This window comes from Phoxinus phoxinus (genome assembly GCF_949152265.1).
Source record: "Phoxinus phoxinus genome assembly, chromosome: 12".
NCBI classification, from domain to species: Eukaryota; Metazoa; Chordata; class Actinopteri; order Cypriniformes; family Leuciscidae; genus Phoxinus; species Phoxinus phoxinus.
The window spans coordinates 19596563-19619406 of NC_136887.1; the positions used below are offsets into that span (position 1 = coordinate 19596563).

Sequence of the window (22844 nt, forward strand, 5' to 3'; positions counted from 1 at the left end):
TCTTTTTCTGACAATTCTCTGTATACCCTAGAGATGGTTGTGTGTGAAAATCCCAGTAGATTTCCAGCCCAGCCCGTCTGGCACCAACAACATTCAAAGTCACTTAAATCACCTTTCTGTCCCATTCTGATGCTCAGTTTGAACTTCAACAGATCATCTTGACCATGTCTTTGAGTTGTGACTAGCATTGCCATGTAATTGGCTGATTAGATATTTGCGTTAACAAGCAGTTGAACAGGTGTACCTATATATAAGGTAGTGTACATATATATATACTTCTGTCATGACAACTCTCTGTGTTTGGTATGGTAATGAGGATGACAATATATATTTGATCTTGGCAGAATAGATCTACACTGCTGCCATTGGTTATTGCTGCTGCTGCTGTGAGCTGATGTTGCTGCTGTACAAAATAGCATACATGAATTACTTGTAGCAGATCTATACGGGTGGAGCTGGGAAAGGTGGAGAGTTTCTGAAAGTGTGCTGCAACTGCTACAGAAAAGATTGAACAACCAGTTCATTGGCAACATGATACAGCAGTAACCAATCAGGTGTGCCCTGTAGAAAATGATGTGATTGCAAGCAGATCGAGTTAAGGCCCTAACATCTAGAGTTTCATCACAGAACTTTGTATACTGTATATACTGTATAGGCCTATATAAATGAGCACACACCTACACTCCAATGAAGTAATGGCTCTTTAGGCTATATATATATATATGGTTTTTTTTTTTGTTTTTTTGGTTTTTTTTTGGCAGACAAAAGCTGACTGTGAATAATGTGGTGTGATGGTATGGTGTGTGTGATAACTTATTAGAAAATGTGTGTTATTTAGTGTGTGTTGTTGCTGTATGTTTATGTCTACATAAAAATTGCCTTTCAAGGACAATAAAGTAAGTAATGTATTAGCTAGTTAAGGTCTTATTGGTTTGTGTATGCCAGTTTGCCCTGCGCTTTTCCCTCCCAGTTATAATGTGTTCATTTCTTTTATACAAGGAATACAGAGTTCAAAATTATAAATATTTATACATTACAATCTAAATGAAGTGAGGCTGAAATAATTTAGTATTTTCGAGTTAGGATTACTATTGGTACTACTGCAACATATATTTAGGATTAGAGGTAAGAATCAGCTATTGAAAAAACACATTTGTTAGCCACTAACCTAAAGATAACCACAATGTCGATATGCCAATGTTTTTTTAATGAAAATATCTATAGCAACACTCAGAATTTTGCTGTGCTGATTGTAGATTGTTGCACTGTGTAAGAGATCGTCAATACTGTGTGAACAATACTATTGTCAGTCTGTCATGAATTCATCCAGTTTACCATCGGTATAAGAGAAATTTAACATGGAGAAGTGTGCCATTGAGAATGCAGAGCATGATGTTGTTGTGTTTGAGGTCTAAAGCCGTAAACGGCAATACAATAAGGCTTGACCACTACTGGAACTCAAGTTTATAAAAGCTAATTTGCAAATAGTGTCAAGTGTCAATGCCAAATAATAAATGTTCCAACTATATCTTGATCATTTCATTCTCCAGTTTCAGCGTTGATGAGTCTGGCCGTAACCTTGACCAACTTAGCTACAATTTCCTGTTCAAGAAATCATAGTTTGCCATTTCAAATGAAATGGCTCATTCAAAATCATTAGAATGAAATCTTGCTTTTCCTGTTACTCTTATCAAGCGCAATGAGAGCGACCTCAGAGCACATCCTCGCATCCCGGCCTCACGCATGCTGCCTCCACCCATCAAGCGAATGCTAACAACAGCTCAATCTATGTGCCATAAAGAAAACAATGCAGGGTAATCGTTCCTCAGACAGGAGTCCAGTTAGGCCAATCAGCAGGGGAATCATCTGGAGAGCAGGGGGCTTCAGACACTGATTGCGAGGTGATTTACCTGGAGGGATAATGACTCCACGGGTCATGCCTGCCGAGAGAACGCTAGGCTTGCTGACGAGCGACATTCAGGATCACCTCTGGCCAGGCGCACATGCACACATTTGGGTGGTGGCATCTTTCTCTGTCTTATATTGTCTTGGGCACCTGACCTGTTGCCCTGAGGGTCTTACAGCAGCATATTCCATTTTCATTTCACATCACAAAGGCGAGGGAAGTCACCTGGCGAGCCACTCACTAAAACACCAGGACAAACAGAGGGCAAGGAGACCAGTGGATAGGTTAACAGATGGGACTGGACTTTTTTTTTTTTCAAATGTAAAGTGTTATGCAATGGCTGGAGTATGTGTGTAAGGGGAGGTGGTGGTGGGAGTGTGTGTTTTTGGGGGTGGGAGGGTAACAGCATCAAGTGGACTCTGTATGGAGCCGCTCTTTGATGTGCCGAGGTTACCTTGCATCTGAGAGGGCAGAGGAAGGGCAGGACGAGGAAGAGGGTTCTTCAAAGACCAGCCCCTGGCTTTGTGAACTTCCAGCCCACAGGGCAGAATCAGAGCTCTCCATGACTGCAGGCCATTCGGATGTTAACTTGAACATCGTCATTGAGAAAGGCATCCAAATCTGCCCAAAGGACGGTCCAACTGGTATTTTGGGACCCACCCAGTTTCAGCCTCTGCGAGCCAAACAATATCAAGTCAGATCAGCTTTTATTCTCAATTAAACCTTATATATACACTGGGAAATGAAATGGCATTTGTTACAAATCCTGGTGCAAATTTTACATTAAACATCAGTGCACTGCATGACAAACACAAAAGCACAAAACAATACTGCACACATGACAGTTACACCAACAGTTATAAGACATAAGTATGCAAAATAGTCATAATTGTGAGACAAAATCTCAATTATGATAAAATTGAGTTGCGATTATAAACTATTTTTGAGTAAAATTTGCATATTTTTTATGTTTTTGAAAAAAGTGTCTTATGCTCATTAAGGGTGCATTTAATCAAAAATACAGTACAAACAGTAATATTGTGAAATATTATTACAATTCAAAATAACTGCTTTGTATTTGAATATTTAAAGTATTTGTATCCCTGTGATGTCAAAGTAGAATTTTCAGCATCATTACTCTTCAGTGTCACGTGATCCTTCAGAAATCGATATAATATGCTGATTTGGTGTGCAAGAAACCTGCAAAACTTCAAAGTTGAAAACAGTTGTGCTGCTGAAAATTTGTATGGAAACCATGATTTAAAAAAATCGGAATGCTTTGAAAATATGAAATAGAAACCTTTGGGAACATTACAAATGTTTACTGTCACATTTGATCAATCATGCATCCTTGAATAAAAATTATAAAAGTAATTAATTTCTTTCAAAAACATCTTACTGACCCCAATCTTTCGATTGGTAGTGTATATAGTCAATAAATATTTCTCTTAAATATGACTCAAGTTTACAGCTCTGGAGTGGGCACCCATTTCTCCAGAGGGGTTGGGACAGGAAAGAGGGGTGTTGGTCGGAGGTGGGGACAGGGGTTATGGATGGGGTTTGGGGGGCAGAGTGGGTCTATTTAGCCCTCAGCGGCAGAACGCCCCTTCCCCCCCCCACCACCATCCCTTCCCTCCCCCGGGCTTTGTATGCCCTCAGCCCCACTCCTCCCTCTTTTGTCACCCGGCCATTCCGCTTTGCTTAGCATACACAATGGGAGCTCAGTGCTTGGGCTCCTGACGCTGCATTCTGCCTGCGCACTGGGGAGCGAACTCGGCCGAACTGGGGGGAGGGGGGTGATACATGGGGGCCAGGAACACTATTTGACTAAATGCCACTCTGCCCCCACCCCCCACCCTCACCAGCCTCCTGATACTTACCAAACACATACACACATACACAGATGGAGCGCACAAAACAAGTGCCATCCATCCAAACCATGGCACTCGGCAGAAAAACAACCCTAAACAAACAAGTGTTCCCATCATACCAGCTGTAACTCTCTGTGCTGGGATGGCTCAACTGGAGCGTGACTGAGCCTGGCTACATATGTGTTCTCTTTATCTCTCCAGCGGGGCGCCGGGCACTGGGCCCATGTGGAATTTTAAGACCTGTCCCTCGGAGACTTTGGTCAGAAAATTAATCCACAACGTGGGGGCTCGAGTGTGTTCATTTGAAACAATTAAACTATTTCACGCCCCCTTGACAAATCAATCTAAGGAGACGTGTTTGTGTTATGTAAAACTAACGGAAAGATACAGTTTCCAAACATCCATAAAAAGTACCTTTTGACTTAAGCATTGGCTTTACCAACAATACTGCAACATATCACTCATATCAGAGTTTAACCTAAATATAGTATATATGCTTAATGTGTAACTTTAGGTCAGTGGTTCTCCACCAGGGGGCCGGGGCCCACAAGGGGGCCTCAGCAAACTTCTAAGGGGCCTCAAAATGGCTTAAAAGGTACTTAAATTAATAGATTATTACTAATATATTGTAGTATGAAACTCATTTATAAACAATTATAACTCAAATCTAAATTAGAATGTAAAGATTTAAGCCATGGTTATTATAGTTAACTAAAACCATAAAAATCTTTCGCATCATGGAATAAATAAAACACATACAATGTTGTCTACAAAGTCCTGGACCCCATTGACATTTATTATATGGACAAAGAAAAAACCCTGATACATTTAGCAAAATATGTTCTTTTGTGTTCCACAGATAAAAGAAAGATTTGGAACAACATGAGGGTGGGTAAATGATAACAGTGTTTTTTTTTTTTCTTTATTTTGATTGAAGATAAAATGCTAAATGACCTGTTTTTTCCAATACTTGCCAGAATCTTTGGCACATGATGGAGTGACTACAGGTGCATCCTCGACCAGCCCGTCCCGAACATCTGCGCCTGGTGCCTGGACCCCACCAGCCTACTGAACACACAAACACACTGTCACATGTGCTCACAAGAACATACACGCGACCCCAGAGATGGATCTGTCTCAGTGGGCACTCACCAACTAAGACGGCATGGAGGGAGAGGGGTGGTTTGTTGTTTCTGTGTGTAAGTATGTGTATGTGGGTGAAACAGAAGGTGTGTGCGTGTGTGTGTGTGTGTGTGTGTGTGTGTGTGTGTGTGTGTGCGCGCGCGTATGTGTGTGTGTGTGTAAGGGATGGGGGGGGCATTGGAGGGTGGGTTCAGTTAGAGTTTCAAAGCCTTGCTTGTTCGCCTATATTTCACACCACAGTGACATCTTAAAGACCAGACAGGCCTGGTTGCTCTGCCCTCTTTTTTCACATTCGGAGGGAAAGACAGAAGCTGGGGAGACTGTAGGAGGGGGGATTGAAATATATGTAAATAGCCCCCAAAGGGGATCCGAATTTTATGGGTTCAGAAATTTAGTTCAACCAACCTGAATAATCAAATGTGGGAACAAAAAAAATACCCCCACCCAACTTACTAGCACTAACATCACATACTCCCCAAAAGCCCACACATACACTCTCTCACAGGCTCAGTTCTCCCCCCTTCGTCCAGCTATCAACAGCCCATGGTCATATAGTGTAATAGTGCCTGAGAACAGGCTCCCATCGGGGTCTGCTAACCACACGAGTGAGACGAGAGGAAGATGAGGAAGGATTTTGAGGAAGGTGGAAGCAGACTTCATACCTGATCAGGCAGCGCAGCCGGCTCCTGATTACAACACCATTTTCCCAGCGGGCCCTCTGCCTCATCCAGCACCTCTGAATATGGAGCAGACGGGCAGCCAATCACAGAATGGCTCTCTCTCACCTAATGACAGAATTAAGGCTTGTTTGGATCGATTTTCTCAGACTTTACAGGCTTTCTGGAGAAAACCACACAATGAGAAAACTGTATTATTGCGTGGGAGGTCTAGCATGTAACAGAGTTAAAAAAAAATAAAAAAATCTGTTTGACAGATCTTAGGATTACACTGAGCTATTGGTATGGGAACATTTTGAAGAGAGGTGTTTGTAGTCTGACCTTACTTTTTTTTTTTTTTAAGATTCAGTATTATTAAATATATTGTAGGTAGATATCAAATGTCCATAGCTATACTTTTTATTATATTTATAATATATAAATACACACTACCATTCAAAAAGTTTAAGGTCTATGTCTTACATATCTTAAGCTCTAATATCTTGCATTGTTTTACATTTAGATTTTGCAAATTCTGCTGTTTATAAATGTGCTTTATTAATAAATAAAAAACTGGTAACACTTTATTTTACAGTGTCCTTGTTACACGTTACATGTAGTTACTATAGGAATTACGGTAGCACTTTATTTTACAGCCCTGTTCCCAATGTGCATATGTAATAACTGGGTAATAACTAGGTACTAACCCTGAACCTACCCCTAAACCTAACCTTAACCCATGTAGTTACCTTATATTACCCAGTACTTTCTTAGGTAAGTACTCTGTAAGAGCCTGTATATACTGTAAAATAAAGTGCAACCAGAATTATAAATTCCGCATAAATTGTGCATAATTACATGCAACTAACCCCAAACAACACCCTAATCCTAACCCTAACCCTATAGCAAGTACATTTGATTATTACTCTTTACTTAAATATATAATTACACTGTAACACAACGCCTTAAAATAAAGTGTTACCAAACTAATGTGTCTAAACCAAATGCTATTGTTATATTTCATAAATTTCACGTAGAGAGAATAAGTATATTCATGATCTTAAAGGTAATATGCCAAAAGTAAATACTGTTCTTAAAATGTGGTTGTTTTCAGCTTAGAGTCACTGAAAATCAGGCTCTCCTCCCCTGAGTGTTCAGTGATTCCCCTGCCTTACAATGCCACCCTTTCCATTAGAAGGGTCTACACAAAGGGTTATGACACTCAGGAAGCCTTTGAGGGTCTAGAGCACAAATCCCTTGAGCTCTGTCAAACTGCATTACATCCTCAATATGCTGCTTGTGGAGTACTAAAGGATTATTAAGAAAGTCTTTCTAGTAATTATTAAGGGCTAATTTGCATGAGCAGTGACATAAACATGTACCTGTTGTTGTGCAGTAGTTCTCAACTGCTGAATTAATAATCAAAAATTGGTTACGGTCATGTTCTGACAAGTAAAAAAAGAAAAATACAAATAATGTAAATGCAAATATTAAAATGCAACATATAATAATTTTAAAATGGGTAGAACTATATCTATAACTATATTGTGCCTCCAATCAAACTCTTATTTTACACAAAGGTAGAAGTTGGACAGATTCCAGCATAAACAGGTTGCTTGTCACACGTTCATAAAAAAAAACATGAAACAACAATGCAATGTAAAACAAAATTGACATTAAATGGGTTTGTTATTATGGTTGTCTTGATGCACATAACTTTGAGGAGATGAGAGAACAGGAACAAATATTATAAGCCATATTCTTGGTCATGCAACTGCCTGTTGCTATGAACCAAAAACAAAAAAGACAGACATAAAGAGTGAGACTGGCAGGATGGTGTTAGTCTGCCGACCTGCAGGAGCTCCTTCTCTCCACGGGCCACGAGAACAACACATCTACTGACACAGCTGTGCTCATTGAAGGTTGTGCTAAAACTCACCCATGCACACACACACAACATTAAGCAAAGTCTTTCTTTAATTCCCTTCCTCTCACACACATCATCACGCATTGAAAACTTCACTGCATCAGTTTAAAAGAGGAGGCTGGCTATTGGGCCTCCTCGCACAAATCCCTGAGCCACCTTAAATCCCCAACTTTGACCCACCTGTCAGTCACTGAGGTGGCTGCTACTGAGCTTCTGCGGGTAGCGCAGCGCCTCTCACACACAGGCCTCTTTTACATTTCAACGGACTTAAGCTAAATACTAACGACTCCCAATCAAGAGACGTCTAAACACCCATCACCATCAGCCCTTCGCATATTAGCGTGTATTTAGGACAGTCTAGAGAAGATTAGGAAAAACCGAGAGGCACTTTGTTTTCGATTTCAGGATAATAAATTTGCCTCCGCTTTATGTCAGGCGGTTCATTGCCATCCGTTTAATGCACAGCTAGCTATGATTATCCCTTTTTTAATGGAGAAACTTCAAATAGTTCAAATGAACGGTAACACTTTACAATAAGGTTTCATTAGTTAACTGCTTTTGTTAAAAAGTAAGAATGAACAATACTTCTACAGCATTTATTCATCTTAGTCTTTAGTCAATCACATTTACTAATACATTATTAAAATCAAAGGTTGTATTTGTTAGCATTAATTAATGCACTGTGAACTAACAATAATAATGTAACACATGTATGGCTCATTGTTAGTTCATGTTAGTTACACGTTAACAAATTAAACCTTATTGTAAAGTGTTATCAAATTAATTAAAAAGAATTATAAGAATTTAAAAAATCTAATAAAACCATCCAAATACCTTCTAGTTTCTTGACAGTTTTGCTTTGTTTCTGATTCATTCAATTGTTTCTGATTCATGTTTCTGTCTGTATTGAAACAAAAAAAAACTTATAATTTACTTGGCGAATTAATCTATAAATCATTTTGGTATATTGCAATACTACTTAAAGCTATAAATGCTTTATCGGTATAGCTTCCGCAGGTGTCAACACAGTGTGTGCCAGAGGGCAAACATGATAAAGGCAACTATACATCAATTTTATTCAGTGTTTGTTCACATGCGAAGGCAGTCTCCAGAATAATTAGTACATGACAAGCAGCCTACACGTACATACCAGCTCTATGTAATTTGCAGAGAACACACCTGTCGAGACATGAATAACAAGATGCTCAGGTAAGATTGCCCCATAACACACCACACCACAGAAGGACCATAAACCTTTGATTTTCATACTGTCACTCTGACACGTCGTAAGCGATTTTGCCTAAGCCAGGTGAGGAGAAAAGGAAAAGCTGATTTAGGCTACTCGCATTTACATGACAACTTAAGAAAAATGCTTTTTTATGACTCATTCAGTCACTAAATCACTCCTTTCCCTTTTTTCTCCCATCGCCCTGGCTATTAAATCACCATCTTGACCCGCTGACCCAAGGCCCGGGCTGTAAAAAAGCCCCCCGTGGGTCACAATCCTGATTGGAGCATTTGAATATGAAATGCGCTCGGCTGGGCATGGAAACAGCTCGGCGCTGCGAGGGCCACGCTGACCCCCAGGAGAGAGGCCCACCGATCAACGGTTCTGGGGACAGGGAGTTCTCACTCCCTCTCTCGTTCGCTCTCCCTCTTTTTCAAACTCTCTAAGTATGGATTTACATGGCCCATGAGGAGGTAGAAAAGGAGAGAGGGATGAAGGGAGGGAGAAAGAGAAGGAGAGCATTTGAATAAGAGAAGAGGCAATTCCTGTTAGCATGACAAAGAGGGCTGCCATCATTCCTGATTGGTGTCACAGTGCGGCTCTATAGCCGGCCAGGCCCCCTGGGTGGCTTGATGTGTGGAGCTCAGGCATGTTTATGCATCCGAGGTGTGATATTTGCCGGGGGTTTGGAGAGAGGGATTCGAATGAACTTTTTGGGTTCGACTTGGAGGACAAAGTGCACAGAAAGAAAAAAAAAAGCTTTACGTCTCATTTGGCCTATATAGCACATTTTCAAGGCACTGGTGAAAAGGATATCACCTTAACCCACAGTTAAAAGCCAAGACTGGTTTCCCACGAAACAGGACATTTTAATTAGCTTTAAAAACCAAGATAATACTATTTTGACAAGCGGGACCCATATAGGCGCAGTCAACATCGGCATACACAACGCTCAATGAGATGAAAGAGGGCCAAAGAGAGGGAAAAAAGCTGGTATTCTGCGCTTTAACGCTGTGTTTTGTTTATTTTCTGTTATCTTCGACTACTGCTCATTAGCCGTTGTTCCTTCTCACCCTTGCAAGTAGCTAGTCACACCAGCTACTGATCTTTCTACAAGCTCACTCACATGCTAATAGACCATGGACTGCTGCTGTGAGTGACAGGCTGAAGTGGATAAAATAATAAGGCTGTTGATGTATGCGAGCATTTCAAAATATATCATATTATGCAATAGTGATTGAGACACTAAAGGCTAAACATAGGGAAGAACCAAAGAGTACTACACTTAAAAGCAGGACACAATAGCGGGTGACTGACTATGACATGAAATACATATGTCTTTTGTTGTATTATGGTCTAAATGGAATTCCTAATGCTATTGTGCTTCACGTCTATAGTGAATTGAAGGGATAGTTTGCTCAACAACAAAAAAATGACATTATTCTGTCATTACATCTGTCCCTCGTGTTGTTCCAAACCAATGACGTTCTTTCCTCTGATGAACACCAAAGAAAATATTTTGAAAAATGTCAATGAGGTCCTATGTTGTTTTGGGACTCAATTGACTTCACTGTATAGACAAAAAAACTTGCAAAAGAAGGTGAGTAAATGATCCCTTTAACCATTTACATTATAAAACAAAAATAAACAGAATAAACAAGAAAACAGTGGGGCTCATTATCATTGTTTTATTGATTGAAAGTGAAGAAACTGGAGTGGGTCACTCCATCAAAAGAAGTATATAAGGAAACACATTACATTTTTACACCCCTCCAGACATGTCCTAATATGAGCCTTTGGCCCACAAATGCACATATCTCAGCAAACTGGCTGAATGACAATGGCAACTAATCAATAAACAAGTGAGCCACTTCTGCGTGGGGTCTTATTTCCATGTCCATGGAGAACTTCTACAAGATGTTCACCTGAGTGAAGACATTCACCAATAACGCAGAGGATAAAAGAGAGATGAATTGAAGAGAATGTCTGGTGAGTTGGACTAATGTACCTACTGTCCAAACATCCTCAAAACCCCTGACATTACAGACATGACAAGGAGACATCACGCAGATATAAGACCATTGTTCATCTGTCAATCTCTGTTTCTTCTTGATGACCCAAACCTACACTAATCAATATCTGTGGCCTAGATGAGAGTCCTAATCTCCTGTTTCACAGCCCTGCCCCCAACTCCATAACCTCTGTACTTCATCTATTGTCTCTACTTTCCCTACTGCTTTCATTGTCCTTGCACACATAGTTTGTTCATCACTCATCAACATGTTCTCCTTCCACTATTTACAAAAATATGTGGACGCAATCCCTAATTAGATGTTGAATATCTCAAGTGCTTCTTTAAATTAAGTTTAGCTCCTCATATATTTTCCCTAGTAATCTCACGTGTATCCTTTAGAGTTTCACAAGGGATCTCAACAATGTCTGATACTAGACAATTAAATCTGCAACCAGTTTCAATATTTACTTAAATGTGTCAACCACTATCTGAACTAAGCTATTCATGTTGTTTTTTTGTAAACTCTATACTCTTGTACGTCGTGTGAGTCCATTTTATTTCTCTGAAGGAAGTTTAGGAGAACATCTGAGACAAAGTAGATAAACAAAGCCAACAATAAATAAATCAATAAAACAAATCATTCAATAAAACCAACACTCTCAATTTGTATGTTTTGGCAAATTGGTGGCTATAATTCAAACAATCCATTTTCGTATTATATATATACGCCCCACTGACAGTTAGTTGTAGAGGTGAGATTAAGGGGGATCCTAACTTCATTACTTTTTTTAAAAAAATCATGTTTTCCCTAATAAAGTAACTCATGAGATCGGGTTGAATAACTTAATATATAGGTTGAAAGAACAATCTCTGTCATTTTCCCCTGGGTTGACATGTCTCTAAAACAGTCCCATCTACCCTAATGTCACTCAAACTCCACCCAATTCCATCTTGGAGAGGCTAGGTTAGAGATAGGCACCCGAAAACCTGTTTCCATCCTGCGTCAGAGAAACTCACAGCACCTGCTCCACCCAAGAGAGCAGTGCAGACGTTAAGGGCAGGGTAGTTCCATGTTCAAGGAAATTTCCACATGCTCATTTTAAGGCTCCACGGCTCTAAGAGGGGTTTCACTCAAATATCGTAATGAGTAATTCCCCTTCAGGCCACTACTTCTCGCTGCGGTTTACAAGAGAAGCTCTATGGAGATATTTAAAGAATAAACTCTATCCCAGATGTTATAAACGTGCAGTGTTTAACATAGATAAAGGAATTGAATGGTTGCGCAAAAGAAATGTTTAAGTGTTATTATAATTGCTGGTTAGCTGTGGGAGGAACTTTGTTGACAGGAATTTATGAAACATGGATATAGAAATTTCCTGATGTTGGACAAATCTAAACTACATTCATGTACTAAACCTCTACAAAATATGACATATTCCAAATCAAAAGGCACATGGTCCCAAGAACGACACTGTGAAACATTACGTAAAACTTTTTAACAGAGATCAAATTATAATATAATATCACTAAAAGAATTGTTGTATAAACTGCTCTTCCCTCTGTATGCATCTCATTAGACACAGGCTTTCATTAAAAGGATCTGTCCCCTTGTGTTAAGACTCTATTAATTAGAATTATTTACTCTACACTGACATCAATGCAAGTCACTTGCACCTGGACTGCAGAGCCAAGCCTGAATTGGAGCGGCAACCGCCCTTTAAACCTCCCACTCTACATTCTTTGTGGTTGTGTAATGCCACAGAGAACCAACCATGGCTGTAATTACCAACAAAAATCAGAATAATTGGAGAAGAGAAGCAAGCTGGCACATTCCCCTACACTAGATTTGTGATTATCTTTAAATGTCAAATAAAACTGACACTATTCATATCTGAAATCCATAACAATGTTTATATCTGATAAATACATGTCAATGTTAAGCCTTTTGGAGCTTCTTCACTCTTAAAAAGAAAGGTTCTTAATTAGAATCTGGTTCAATAAATATCTATGGAACCTTTTCATTGTACAAAAGATTCTTTATATGGAAAAATATATTTTTAAGATTAATGAAAAAGTTCTCCACATCAAAAAGAAAAAAAAAGTTATTTTAAGAACTATCCTTGAAAGGTTATTTAATGGCGTTACTTCAAAAAGAGCCTTAAGAGTGTTGGGGGAATGAGTAGAGCAATTCTGAGGTGTAAACTAAAGTGAAAAGCGAAACTAAAGTGAACAAGGCAGCAACACTTATTTAACACATGAACATAAAACGCAGAGAGGAACCAAAATCGTGACACGTGCTGGAAGAAGAGGAAGAGGTTAGATTTACGTGAATAATGAGGTACAAGAACAGCAAACGTACAATAGTGCCACGAGACAATAGCCATAGGCAGGAGAGGTGAGCCTGTCTCTTAGATAAAGTGCAGGAGAATGGACAGCTCTCTGAGGTGGGATGAGACCGTGAGGGTCAGCTCAAAGTCCTGACCCCGTAAGGATTGGATGCTATTTTCCCACGGCGAGAGCTGATCTAAAAGGGGCTCGTCAACGACATCTGCCCCAGTTCAGGGAGATTAATTCACCCCCACACCTCGACTCCACTCAGTCCCCACAGCCCACATGAGACTCACTCCAGTGGACAAGCCCAACAGCAATGCCTTGAGCCAGCCTGCTAATCAATACTAGGATGTTTTGTTTTTTAGAACACAACGCCACAGCAAGTCCAGTCTGGCACCATCGAAATACCATAAAGCCTGTTCACTTTATTTTTCAAACACACCCATTTCTTCAACTGACGTACTGTAATCTGTGTACGTTCGTAAACACCAATACTGGGGGGAAAAACACCTACAAGTGATTTGGAATGAGGAGTTCCCAATGAGAGTTGCTGAGCAGGTTCAGTGAATGAAATTGATACAGGGCTGCAGCCACTTTTTTATTCTTAGATTGGCACATGTCAGGAATAACCATAACAATCAGAAAAAAACAGGAAGGTATGTGGTATGAATAATTATATTAAAAAAATATATAAAAACGATTCATTGGCAGAAAGAATGTGAGAAAGCTTTCTGACTCTACTGCTATCTAACTCTACACTGCAAATCCAGCATGCATGATTGCAGTAGGGTGCAATTATGTTAGTTTGGGAGAAGGGTTAAACAAACAGCTCCAGTGAGGTCATAAGCAGATGGAAGTGGGGATATGCCTGCACTTGCTGAGTGGGCACAGTGCTCCACATGACTGAGCGAACAAGAGAGAGAGAGAGAAAGAGAAAGAGAGAGGGCCCCACTCTTTGCTGGAAGGGACCTAATGCATTATGCTATAAGGCCTACCGCTTCACTCATATGAGTACTTAATAAATTCCTTCCTTTTAACTGGCAATTGGATACATCAAGTTAAAAACTAAAAATGTATGATTGCCTGCATATTCATATCAGGCATATGCAACATATTCACCACTGTTTCTCACATAGTTTCTCTAATTTAAAAAAAAAAATTAAGAATTAGGAAGCATAATTAGCTGATACGCAGTCTCAGACACACTAGAATGACTTAAGACCCTGCCGCTGATTTCAGGGAGGTCCGTTTAATCTGTTGGCATCCATAGAGGTGCACAGGGCTAATCCAAGCACAGCAATGAGGCATGGATCAAACCTGTCAGTGAATGTGGGAAAGACAGCAGCCAGTGCACTCAATGGCTCAGGAGAATAAATGCCTTGAGATGCCGTGCAACTCTGTAAAGCAGTCAGGTGCACCAAATAGAGAATTTCTGTTGCACAGTTTCAAAGTATGACAGCGTCATTTAAAAAAATTCAGAATCAGTAACATCAGAATCGGAGTTCTTAAAGTAGCCTAGCCTATACTTTATACACTCTTAAAAAATAAAGGTTCTTTATTGGCCTCTACAGTTCCATGAAGAATTAACCTTTAACAACCGTGGAACTTTTCCCTGGCAGAAAATGTTCTTTATAGTGGAAGTGGGTTCTTTAGATTTTACAAATTGCTGCTTTATTTTTAAGAGTGGACATAATCTCTTGCTTGAGCATTTAGGTGAAAATGTAAATAGCTGAGATTAAAAGAAGAGGGGTCATTTTAAAACTACAGAGTATTCATAATGCAATACGTCCTGGGAGTTTTTAAAGTTAAGTTGTAGGTTATTCAAAATGCAAATCAGTGGGTTTGATTCAGAAAATGTAGGGTGCTTTGCTGAATGGATAATTATTGAATGTGAATGAACAAGTGGTATTTCAAAACATGTTAAATCAAGCATCCAAAATCCTCAGTTGGAAAATCCATATCTGAACACCCACTTTTTCAGCCTAATGTTATTGGAAAACTTTAGGTAATATCATTAAGAACTTTATTCGGTAGTTCTTTACAAAAGCATCTGGTTTTAAAAACCAACACATTGATCTAAAAAATGCATTTATATTTTAATCTCCTATAAAATGTATATCTTTATTAGAAGAGAATTTTTGTTGAACCAAAGATGTTGTAAAGAGCCATTGAAGAATCTTTATTTTTATGAGTGCATGGTACACAGTACACATAGGCTACTATACATATTATATATTGAGGACTCAGTAGTGGAAATTACACCCTAAATTACAAAAGGCCGTCCGAAACGGCCTTGTATGTTCCTCCTCTCCTTGGCCAACTACAGCAAGAAAGATATGGAAAAAACGCTCCCTTGACAAACACACCAAAAGACAATATGGTGTGATATTGAAATCATGCACAAAATAAGAAAATATTTAACCTCTGTCTGACCCCACAAAAAATCGGCCACACTTGGTAACTCATAAAGTGAAATGCAGAGAAATTATCCCTGAATTAAGCTCTTATTATGAACATAATTATCAGAATTCATCCGCAGTTTCATCGTCTGGTTCTGACAAATTCAAGGGATTAAATATATTTATAGTTAACCATAATTATACAAGTAATTTTGAGGAACTGTGTGTACCTAGACGAGTCAACAAGTGAAAATGCAGGAGGAAATTACACACTTTAGAAAATATTTGCATGACAGTTCATGTGAGGTAAAAAAAAATGTACATTTTTGTCACTTTTAAGCGTTTATGATTTTGCACTTTTTTAATTTTGCACGTTGTTTATTTTTGTGTAGCTATTAGGCCTATGTAGCTATTCTTGAAAATGAGAAATCTCTCATCTATAAAGTGTATCTTATGAAAACAACGAATATAAGTTCTATTTTATGGTTAGTATTGTATAGGCTATCGGGACTACGGCTATAATATAGCCTACACCAGTTGATACTTTAGGGGGGAAAGCCATCCGGTAGCTATTTAGGAAGATATGAATTAGCCTATTCATAGAATAATATTTATAGTCATTTACAGAACAATTGTATTTCTACGCATTTGAGAGGCATAAAAATGTGCTATTGGCTGTTTGATTTAAAACCAATTCACGCGTATTAACATCTGCTTGGTAGCGAGCGTGTCTGAATTCGCAAATTTACTCTTCATTTAACCGATCGCCTCAAATTACCACATTTGGGTTCAAGCGAATTTGACAAAGTCACTGGTTTCCCGGTGGACATACGATTTGAACAACCAAATAAAAACCTGAAGTAAAAAAAAAAATTTGATATCTAGTCAAACTTTTTTGTAAAACAAATTTATTCATTTAGTCTTAAGTAGAAACGTCAGTTTAAATAAAACTCTCAGTCCCACACAATGGATTAACATGATACTGCCATAACATCACAGAAAGGAAGATTCACAAAACAAGAGTGGAACATTTCAGCAAAGACGTACAGTGGTTCACAAGCTTTAAAAAAAACAACTCACTATAAATAAAACAAACTTTGCGCTTGCGACCAGCACAGTCTTTCATTTCAATAAAACCTAGTTCATAAATGAACAACAAAAAGACTACACAGATTTGGACAAAATCGACATTCTAAAAATAAGTGTAAACATTTATGAGTGAACATACTCTCTCCCTCCATTTTTTCTTTCTTTTTTTGTTTTTGAAATACAGCCTCTTCACGAAGCCACGTGCCTTTTTCATAAAGACAAACTCTGGCGGCAAATAAGTCAGAAGTCCAATATTCTTCTACAGACGTTGATTGCTTTACAGCTTATGACAAAAGCTCCTCTGCAATGCAATTTATTCTGAAGTCCCAGATATGTCGTCATAAAATGCTTTCAAACGGACAACTCATTGAGATTAAAAATAGTTTCTTTTTTTAAAAACGAAATTGAACTTCGATTCTTTTTTGCAAACCAAAATGTTCAAGTATCCGAAGTACTTAGTCTTTTTTAGGAGTCTTTCAAATGTGGGTTAGGGGTAGCGTTCCGTTCACGCCAGTCCCTGCGCTTTGATAGTGCGGATGAACGCTGTGTAACCGACTGGTCTGTAGACTGGAGTGCTCGGCGCTGTCTCCTCCGGGTGGCAGGTACATGCTTATCATATCCCTCAGGTCTCCCAAACAGGCACGCTGAGAGTGAGAGGTTATGGCCGGAGGAGGAGAGCTGGGTTCCGTCTTGCACACTGAAGCCATGGAGCCCAAACCCATTGCACTGGAAGTTTGCTGCGTGTATGCTGGTGACATGCTGTACGTGGACGCCGCGTTCATGTAGGTCTGGGCCGTGGACATCATCGGGTACTGAAGACCCGCCATGTCGTACCGGTGCATCTGCTGAATCTGGGGGCTGTTCATGCTGGGATGCTGAGAGTAGGCCAGCTGGTCCTGCATGAGGGAGTACGCGCTGTTCGTCCAGCCGTTCATGTGCGTGTAGTCCATCCGCTGGCCCACCGAGACGCCACTGTTGACAGCGTTGGCACCGGGCGCCAAGAGTCCACCGGGCAAGGAATACTTGTCTTTCTTCAACAGGGTCTTGGTCTTCCTGCGGGGACGGTATTTGTAATCCGGGTGCTCCTTCATGTGCATGGCTCGTAACCGCTTGGCCTCGTCAATGAAGGGTCTCTTCTCGGCGTCAGTCAAAAGTTTCCAGTCAGCACCGAGGCGCTTGCTGATCTCAGAGTTGTGCATTTTAGGATTCTCCTGTGCCATCTTCCTCCGCTGACCGCGAGACCACACCATGAAAGCATTCATAGGCCGCTTCACCCGGTCCTGGTCGTTGGCACTGTTGTTTTTGCCGCCCGCCACCGAGCCCGTGTTGGACTGCGGAAGGGGGCTTTTAATCTCGGTTTCCATCATGTTATACATTCAAACTACTTAAAAGTTGTGCCTTAAAAGCACTCGAAAGACAACGCTGAAATTTAAAGTGTCTCACAAAATAAAGTAGTCGGTAGTCAGTCAAAAGTTCAGCGAGCAGAAACTCAAGTCACATAAGCACCGAACTCAAGTTTCAAATGTCTCCACAGCAGTCCCGCGTGTCTCACTCTGCTCTGCCACGGAACTCTGAAAAGTTGTGAGCTAAGCTCAGCTGTTAATAGAGGCTCGGCCATGTGATTTGGATTGACAGCATAACAATGAGCTCAGCGCCGACCAATCAGAGAGCGCATCACACTCCGCCATCCAAGCAGCGCGCTGTCCGGGCACCGCTGTGTTTCGGGATGCACTTTAAGTGGGATAAAATACATAAGTGGCATCTTTGCACTTTGACAATAGTAATCACTTTGCAAATATTGTTTTAAAGCGGTCGTTATTTAATGGAAAATGTTAGCCTTCCTTACCCTACTTTTGTAGCCTACCGATAGGGTTAAATAAAGATTGTGAATTTAAACTTTCATACGGAAAATGCGGAAACTGTTCAACGTAAAAAATAAAGAAAAAGAAGCATGTTTAATTTATTTGATAGTAATAAAGGCAAGAATCAGGTTAGATTCTACTTCATGAAATCAAACGTAGCTTACTGTAGACTTTGCCTTACACTGACACGACAAAGGCACTATAATAATTAGTAGCCTAATTACACAAATAATAAGAATCAAATAATTTAATTCAAAGTTCGATCTTAAGCGACATGACAATCATGAGTGATGCAAGCTTGGGTTTTGGCTATATTTTTTTGCCCTGCCTTATGCTCACTAACACAGAGTTAGACTGTGGAAATTAAAGCTCTCAAAACTGGCATTGATTAAAAGGACGATTTTAACACTTGTAAAATTACTCAACTATAATAAATATTATAATAAACTACTGAATAAGTTATTTACATTCTTTGTCTCAATTTATTCTAATTTTCATTTGACATCTCAGTAGCCTATTATTTGCAGGTTTACAGGTTGAGCTGAAAATAACGCCAAGCTAATTTTAATTAAAAAAAATATATAGTTTTGAGTTTTAAAAACACACGTCGCAATTCTTGCCAAGTGTCTACAAATTAAGTGCAAATACAAAATTAATACAGTAACGCCCCCCTGTGGATGAATTTTGTAATGTTCTGAAGCAAAACTAGACTAACTGATGTGATGCGACTATCTACAACAACTCTATAAATTACTTTTTAGAACTGCCACGTTAATTTGGAGTGTATGTTAATTAGGCCTATTTATTTTTGCATGACCAATTCTTGCTAATTGCAAACATTGCGCGTTTTATCGGCTATGTGATTTACAAATGACTCGAGTAGTAAGACGTGTTGGGTTGGGAGAGCTTTTCAGTCTCCCGGGGAGAAATTACACCTTCGAAAGGGTCAGTAGCCTATTAGCACACCGTCCATCGAGAAGAACATCGACATTAACACATTCATCGCCACTGAGACTGAACGATTACAACACTGAATATTCACGATGGGCTTTTAACACCACACACAAGTAACGACTCAACCATTTAGAGAAGTTTCACCGTGTGACCGATTTGGACACGAACACCAACATGTCTCCGTTATTTACTTTCCAAACTGGTCTTAACAAGTGCAAGTGTTAGGCCTAGCCTATGCAGTTACCCAGGCCCGGTGTTTAGGCTATAAAGCATTATAATAATTAATGATAGAGAAATTTAAAAAGAGTGATCGGGTTAATTGAATATAGAAACAATGTAATAAAACATTGCCCAATTATAAATACGATTTTGGGTAGTCAGGTTAATTTGTCACGTCAAATAAAACACTAGTAGCTAGCATTTGTGATTAGAAGGCAAAATAAACAATCATGGAGAAACAGCCATATCCAAAGCAGGGGAAACCAGTGAATCTTTTTTTTTCAGTCGCTTTCAGTTTCATTAGAGAGATAAAGTAAATGTGTCATTTGGAACATCATTAGTCACTTTACATTAATATGAATAGCAGTGCACCAGCCCTTATATGACAAAAGTTCTAATTAGAGACTTATTCCACGAAACCGGTGATTTATCCGAGTGGTTTCAGGAACATATCCTCTTGTAATCTGCTTATGGAAATGTATGGAGACAGCGGGAGTAGGAAAACTCCCAGTTACCCGGAGCTCGGTAATGATGGCTTCTGTTCTCCAAATTTCCTAATTAACGTGAGCTAAGGCCGAGGACCACCGGGAAAGCCTTCTAGTGTTCAACATCATTGAGCTCCGAAGGCTTCCGAAAATCACTCACGTGTATGATGGTGGCAGTGAATTGTCCATTAGTGTAGTAGGCAATAGCGACTCTTCAAATGACCAGACTAAAACTGCCACTGTGCAGCAGATAAATACAATCCATTATATATTCATTAACACTCAAAAATAAACAGTAAATGCAAACATCTAAAATTATTAACCCTTTCTATTGAAAGCATAAGATGCATGGGAAATTAATAAATTACAGTTAATTATTGCCTAATAGGCTATGTCACATGTCAGACCTTAGAAATGAAGATGATTTTTATTAGCTGAACGTTTTAACAACTCGTTCTGTCGGGATGAACTATTGAGAGACCCACAATACCATAACAAATCACCACAGGACTTCTATTCTTTATCACCGTGTATAAGGCTAGTCTTTTTTCTCTCGAACCCGTGTATTCACTTGTTAATTAGCTCAACTTTAACAATTAAAGTGGAAATAAATAATACGCGCACTTTTTTTAGTAGGCTATAGGTTGTTATAAGTTCAAATAAGTGGGCTTGATATAGGCTAGTCAAATAAGCCTGCACGCGACACATCGCTTTAAAAAAACAATAGCTCGAGCCACAATTATGTGGGAAAAACTATGAATATTTGATTGAATGAATGATTTTACGGGTTGAATTTACCATTTAGGTATACAAGAATACTTGTAGCCTATTATTTGTTCTTTAAAAATTGCTTTAATATATATGATGGCTATATAAAATTATCCCGATTAAGTGGGGAAAATAGTAATTTTGAATAATATATTCTGATATGAATAGCGCAATAACTGCAATATTTTAAACGACGCCTGTAGCCAAAACGATAGTAGGCTAGCCTACTAAAATATAGATATTTTAAAAGTCTTTATGTATAATCTTCACCTCCGATTTTTTAGATAAAATGTTCCCGAACCATTAAGCATTTCTCTGGAGTCCATTTGAATGTCATAACCGTATGAATTAATAACTTTTTTGTTTCAATTCACTGGCTACGAATAAGGACAGAGTTACCATGGTTAACAGAATGATTTTTCAATTGCAGGCACAATAAAGACCGTCTCATTGAGATTTGCATGATTTTTGAACCGAATATGCAAATGAAGATGCAATTTCACCACGGTCTGTTATTCCTATTGTATTTCGCTGAATGGTTGCGTCCCCTCTGGTTCTGTGACACTGGTAAAATAATATTCACTGGTCAATTAAAGAAAAGAGGCTTGGATCTGACCTTCTTTCAGATGTCACTGTGAACTATTGGAATGATATCCCGTTTTATACTTGAAACATATGAGTCCGGTCCTTAAAATAAAGCCAGCAGTGATCATTGCTGTAAAACTGAATTATGCAAAATAAGAAGAAAAACAACAACGCAATTTTATCTTACTTGAATTTATCATAAGCATTTTGAGTCACTAACGCAAACGCGCTGCTTGTCTGCATTATAGCCTTTTAAACTTTTTATTTAGGCTATTTTAATCGAAAAACAAGTCAATGTGCGCGTTTCTGAAAAATGTACAACACTTTTGCAATCGAAACAAATTATTTAATGTATAATATATCGTTTTGGTTTAGATTCCAGATAAATATTACAAGTTTTGCTTCCTCACACACATTGTCTGTCCTCAGTAATTTTGTACTGTTGCCCTGTCACTTGCTGTGGATAATTACCGACTATCGAATGAACAACATGCAGGACTCAAAGCCACTAATTCGACAGTCAAATTTAGACAAAATCCTCACAAATTTCCTCATTGTCAAAAGAAAAGAAAATTATATTTTTTTTCACTTTGAAGTTTCTATTTCTAAATGAGTGAACGATATTCATTTAATTTAAATTCCCAACTAGGCCTATTTCAGACTTTATACTGAAAATAAAAACTAGATCAGAATGAAATTGTTTTAGCATTAGAGACTGAAACATTTTTCTCACTGATATTCCAACGCTATATATCCGTTTCTTTGAATTTCTTCATCATTAAAGGCAAGTCAGATTCAGTACCTGCAGGGAATACAGGTAAACCACAGGTAAAGCACTGTTGAACACTATGGCACGTGATATCTTCCATTGTTGTCCACAGCCTGTTGTTTAACTGTTTTGTCTTGGTATATACAGTCTGAGAAAAGCACTGTTACCTGAAAAAGAAAAAAATGTCCATCACACTCAGATATAAAAGCATATAAAGGCATCACTGATGCAGAAGACATATCATAGTTGAGATGTTTGTCATGAAATACAGCAAACTAAAGTCCCTCCAATTCACGCCTATTGTGTTTATGCACTGTACAAAAAATGATATGATCAATACTATAATGTGTTTTTACATTGCTTTAACTGATCAGGTTAAAACCTTTTTGTAGTTATGCAAGATTCAAAGTCAGTTTGATTTAATTTAAGTTGAAATGACTTAAACGTCAAAGTTGATTGTACTTAATTTAAGGCAGCATTTTTCTTTTATACGGTGTACACCTTTTGCACTTTAAATGTCTTTCTTTACTATAGAATCATACAAATACAGATGTGGGGTTTTCTTTTCAACTACCCTTTTTAAATTGTTCTGATGTTTGCCAATTGTTAATATGCATTTACAAAGAATACGATCATTT

At 38.8% G+C, this 22844-nt stretch overlaps 2 protein-coding genes across 3 annotated transcripts in view; both read right to left on the reverse strand.

Moving 5' to 3' along the window:
- Positions 1 to 1187: 1187 nt before the first annotated feature.
- Positions 1188 to 22844, reverse strand: part of LOC307008470 (P2Y purinoceptor 4) — a 36138-nt gene continuing 14481 nt past the window's right edge. The window contains exons 2-6 of one of the 2 annotated variants that reach the window (XR_013799830.1): positions 22240 to 22373; positions 5583 to 5705; positions 4752 to 4845; positions 2361 to 2579; positions 1188 to 2146 (exon numbers count right to left, since the gene is read on the reverse strand). The gene's annotated coding sequence lies outside the window, so the exon portion shown is untranslated. Of the gene's footprint in view, positions 2147 to 2360; positions 2580 to 4751; positions 4846 to 5582; positions 5706 to 21935; positions 22374 to 22844 lie in introns of those variants that run through there. The other variant, XR_013799831.1, reaches the window with a different exon arrangement.
- Positions 15236 to 19324, reverse strand: sox3 (SRY-box transcription factor 3). The gene has a single exon (XM_079631261.1). The coding sequence runs from the start codon at positions 17938 to 17940 to the stop codon at positions 17041 to 17043; it is 900 nt and encodes a 299-aa protein (XP_079487387.1). The 5' UTR covers positions 17941 to 19324; the 3' UTR covers positions 15236 to 17040.

Coding starts and splice junctions, on each gene's coding strand:
- sox3 (XM_079631261.1), bottom strand. CDS start 17,940: ATGTATAACATGATGGAAACCGAGATTAAAAGCCCCCTTCCGCAGTCC.